This window comes from Pteropus alecto, unplaced genomic scaffold (genome assembly GCF_000325575.1).
Source record: "Pteropus alecto unplaced genomic scaffold, ASM32557v1 scaffold45, whole genome shotgun sequence".
Classification (NCBI taxonomy): domain Eukaryota; kingdom Metazoa; phylum Chordata; class Mammalia; order Chiroptera; family Pteropodidae; genus Pteropus; species Pteropus alecto.
Genome location: NW_006442491.1, coordinates 39,567,419 through 39,571,622, shown reverse-complemented (window position 1 = coordinate 39,571,622; position 4,204 = coordinate 39,567,419). Strand labels below are relative to the sequence as shown.

The 4,204-nt window shown below is 57.4% G+C and overlaps 1 protein-coding gene across 1 annotated transcript in view; it reads left to right on the top strand.

Annotated features, from left to right (window-relative positions):
• Window positions 1–1,999, top strand: part of TAF4 (TATA-box binding protein associated factor 4) — a 60,511-nt gene extending 58,512 nt beyond the window's left edge. The window contains exon 15 of the mRNA XM_015597166.1: window positions 515–1,999. Within this exon, the coding sequence (XP_015452652.1) occupies window positions 515–682 (168 nt within the window). The 3' untranslated portion in view covers window positions 683–1,999. The remainder of the gene's footprint in view (window positions 1–514) is intronic.
• Window positions 2,000–4,204: the final 2,205 nt, after the last annotated feature.

The window sequence follows — 4,204 nt, the reverse complement described above, 5'->3', positions numbered from 1 at the left end:
GAGCCGAGGAGCCGAGCCCGCAGCGTCTTGCTCATATCGGCAGGAAGTCCCCCTCCTGGCTGCAGATGACCGTGGGGACTGCGTCCCAACCAGCTGACCACCAGCCTCCCAGTCTAGGAGTTTAGACCTTGCGCATCGGGAATGTGCCTTTGTCAGCAGAGCGGGGAGGATGTGCCTGGCCCCAGATGCGGTGCTGGCCCCGCCTGAGTCCCCGGACCCGTGGACGTGGGGAAACAGCGGCCAGCGTCTGAGCCGCTCTGGTCACACCCCTCCCCACGCGGGCCATTGTCTGAGCTCTGGGGGCGCTGCGGGCGCGGCGCTGCGCAGCGCAGCGTGTGCCTGGGGGTGCCAGCCCTGGGCACGGCGTGGGCCCCGCTTTCGCCCCTCCGGGTGAGGCGCGTAGAGTGCTTCGGCTCAAGGAGTGGGCCTGTGGTGGGAGCCCGTCCCAAGCCTCGGGACACCCCAGGGCTGCCAGCGCACCGCTAACTCGTGTCTTCTCCTTTCTTGTCACCAGGGGTCGGGCCCAGGCTCGGCGGGCCCAGGCGGCTCCGGCGTCGGAACGCCCAGACAGTTCACGCGACAAAGGATCACGCGGGTCAACCTCAGGGACCTCATATTTTGTTTAGAAAACGAACGCGAGACAAGCCATTCACTGTTGCTCTACAAAGCGTTCCTCAAGTAGCACAGGACGGTCGGCATCTCGGACGGAGACGCCTGGGCACGTTTTTATATATTTGCAGATCACGCCTTTTTGTACCAAGCAAATGGGATATTGTTTAAAAAACAGCCACCTCTTTGCAACGGAACAGTTTTCTATTCCTGTTTCTAAGCTCTTCAGCGGAAGAAAAAAACCACATTTCTGTAACAGGGAATTCCGAAGCCCGTGGGCACTCCTAAAGGACGATTAAACCCTAACTCATCTTTGATTGAGTGGCCTTCTTGCCAAACAAGCCATATATGAAACTGATGGAATCGTTTAGCAAATAATAGCTGCCCTCTGTCACCTCGTAGCCGTTTTCCCATTCTTTGTGCGTTTGGTTTAGTCCAGCCCCACTTACTACGTAGGTGTGCGTCTGCAGCCAATGACCTCGTTTCATTTATTTTATTTTTGTACTAGTCAGTTGGCAAAGCGAACTGACTTTTTAGACTATTTATCTTCCCCCTCCCCCCATGTTCCGAATCCTGGAGGAAGACGCGCTTCATCTTCGTGCCCTCCCGGAGCCAGTCACTTTCTGCTTGGTGGGGCCCGGCGCTGGCAGCTCCTCTGAATGTGTGGTCAGCATCTGTACAAATGCATTTTATTTGCTATAGTTTGTAAAGCTGTAAAGTTAAAAGAAACGGAAACCTTTTCAGCATAAATATATTTTACTTGCACTGTGTTTTTTAGCTGAAAGTGAAAACCTAGATGAAATAAAGTCAGTCGAGAAGAATCATCGGAGGACTGTTTCTCAGTGTGAATCAAGTGTTGGAAAATGGTCGGTGTATTTTGTCAGTAATTGTACATAATTTTTGGCACATGACATAAAAATGGCTATGTAAACTATAATTATTTTGCTAAGAGGCTGTGTGCGAGCTGTGGGCCAGCTTTCCAGACGTCCAGAGCAAAGCCCCTTCTTTGTACCTATTTTTTTATGACAAATATACTAATTGGTTCTTTATATTTTCAGAGGTTATTGTATTAAATTGTCTATCGACAGTACTTTTATGACTGTAAATACTCCGGCTTCCTCTGTGTGAACCCGTGTGACCCCATGTAGACTCTGCCCGCGCGAGTGCGAACCAGATGCTGATCAGTATTTTTATCGACGCCCGAGACCTGTTACGCCTCTTGTTCTGTCTTTTAGGGACTCCCCGTCTTTCCATTTTTCCATGTAAATTTTGCACAGTTACTTGTTCATATGTAAATATTTTACTTTCAAAAATGAAGTTTTTAATTGCTATTGTTTTATATAGGGTTGAAAGAAAATTAACTCCTTTATTAAAAACAAATTTATCTGTATCTGTTTTGCCTGTTTTGCCCAGTTTTCCATTTTAGAGGCCGCTGCCAGAGACTCAGCTCTGGTTCTGCCGAGGTCTTATCTGTGAGCTGCTTGTTAGAATCTGTGTCCAGACCCAGCGAATCTGGTCACAGTAACCTCGTCTCTAAGGACACGTGCACGCCGCAGAGCCAGGCCCGGCACGCGGCGAGCCCAGGGCTGGAGGCCGAGCTCCTGCCCCGCGTGCTCCCACGGTCTGGGCCACCCCACCTTGGACACGGATGGACCTGTGCTGTGCGGACGCTGGGCTCTGTGCAGGCAGGCGAGCCAGGGCACACCTGGGAGAGGCCAGGTAAGGCCCTGGGTAGGCCTGGGGGTCCACACACACTGGGCGTGGGAGCTGGCTGGCCCAGCCCTCGTGGGGGACGCATGGTGACGGGGACAGGCGGGGTGTGGGGGCCCACGCCCCACGTCTGGGTGTTCAGGCTGGCCCGGGTGACCCCAGCTCCTAGGGAGCCTCCTAAGAGGCCCTGCCGCCTACACTCAGCAGCACCGTGTCTCGAGTGCCTGGTGGCCGGCTGATGGTGTCTGGTTTCCACTTTAGCCAGCTGGACAGACCTCAGCAGTATGGGTCACGCACGAGTCGTGCTGCAGGATAGTCTCCCACTATGGTGCCCACTGGGCCGGTGTCCCCCGGATGCCGTGGCCACGTGCTGCAGACGGGGCTCACACAGCAGACAGCCAGCGCCTCTCAGTCTGCAGGCCGGAAGGCCGGACGGCGTGGCAGGGTCACGCCACTCCGCGGCCGTGACGGGGGTCTGTCCCAGGACCCCCCAGCTGCTGCTGGCTTGCCCGCACCTCGGACGTTCCTCACCTGTGGAGGCGACACCCCTTCACCTTCACGGGGCGTTCTGTGTGTGCCTGCATCGTGCCTTGCTATAGGACACTGGTCACATTGGACTAGGGCCCAGCCAGCGACCTCGTGTTAACTCCGTGACCTGTGCAGACCCGTTTCCCAAATACGGTCTCGTCTCGGTTTCTGGGGCTGAAGACCCCCATGTGTCTTTTTGGGGGCGGGGGGCACAGTGCAGCCCCCAACAGCCGTGGTGGTGGAGGGTGACGGAACTCGATCCTCGGAGCCTTGGCAGGAAGTGCTAGGGGTGCAGCTCCCGGGCTCCGCCGCGAGGCGATTCGTTAATCAGTCCGCCCTCGTCCGTGCTGTTCATCCGGGCTTGACGCGTACCTTGTTTCGGCGGCGTTCTTGGCCTAAAGTAACAGGTCCGCCGGTAAAGGACCCTCGTGCTGGGATTCCTGCAAGTGTCATGGATTTAATTTCAGCCTCTCTCTGTCCCACTGGGTCCAGTGGTCTGCGAGGACAGTCACTGGCAAGGCCCGGACAGACGGCCCCGGCAGCTCCCGGGCTCCGCCGCGAGGCGCTTCGTTAATCAGTCCGCCCTCGTCCGTGCTGTTCATCCGGGCTTGACGGACACCTTGTTTCGGCGGCGTTCTCGGGCTAAAGTAACAGGTCCGCCGGTAAAGGACACTCGTGCTGGGATTCCTGCAAGTGTCATGGATTTAATTTCAGCCTCTCTCTCTGTCCCACTGGGTCCAGTGGTCTGCGAGGACAGTCACTGGCAAGGCCCGGACAGACGGCCCCGGGAGCAGCTCTGCCGGCAGACCGTGTCCCTCGACCCCTGCTGTTTGTGTCCCACCACAGCACGTGACCCGTTGTCCTGAGTCCCGTTAAGATGCCGGCGTGGGTTTGGGGGTGGGCGGGGGGCAGGCCAGGGACACGACAAGGACGTCTGCTCTTAACCACGACCGTTCCCTGCTGTGCTGTGGGTCCCGTCGGGCCGAAGGCGAGAGCGCAAAGCACGGAGGTGGGGAAGGGGGGAGGGGAAGAGAGCGCAGGTGACCGCGGCTGTGCGCACAGCTCCAGGTCCACGGGCCCCCGAAACCGAGGCGCGACTTCCGTGAGGTCGTGGAGTGCAAGGTCAGTGTGTAACCGGACGTGACCGTGTCACCAGCAGCAGACAGCTAGAAAGTGAAAACATGGTCGACACGCCCCAGACACGGAACACGCAGGAGCAGCGCGGCAGGAATCGGGGACGGGGGAGGAAACTGGCCGGAAAACGTGCCGGGAGCGGGCGGCGTGGCGGCGATGGCCCCGCCCACGTCCCAGCGGGACCTTTGTGGAGACCGACAGTCTGAATCCAAAACGTGTGTGA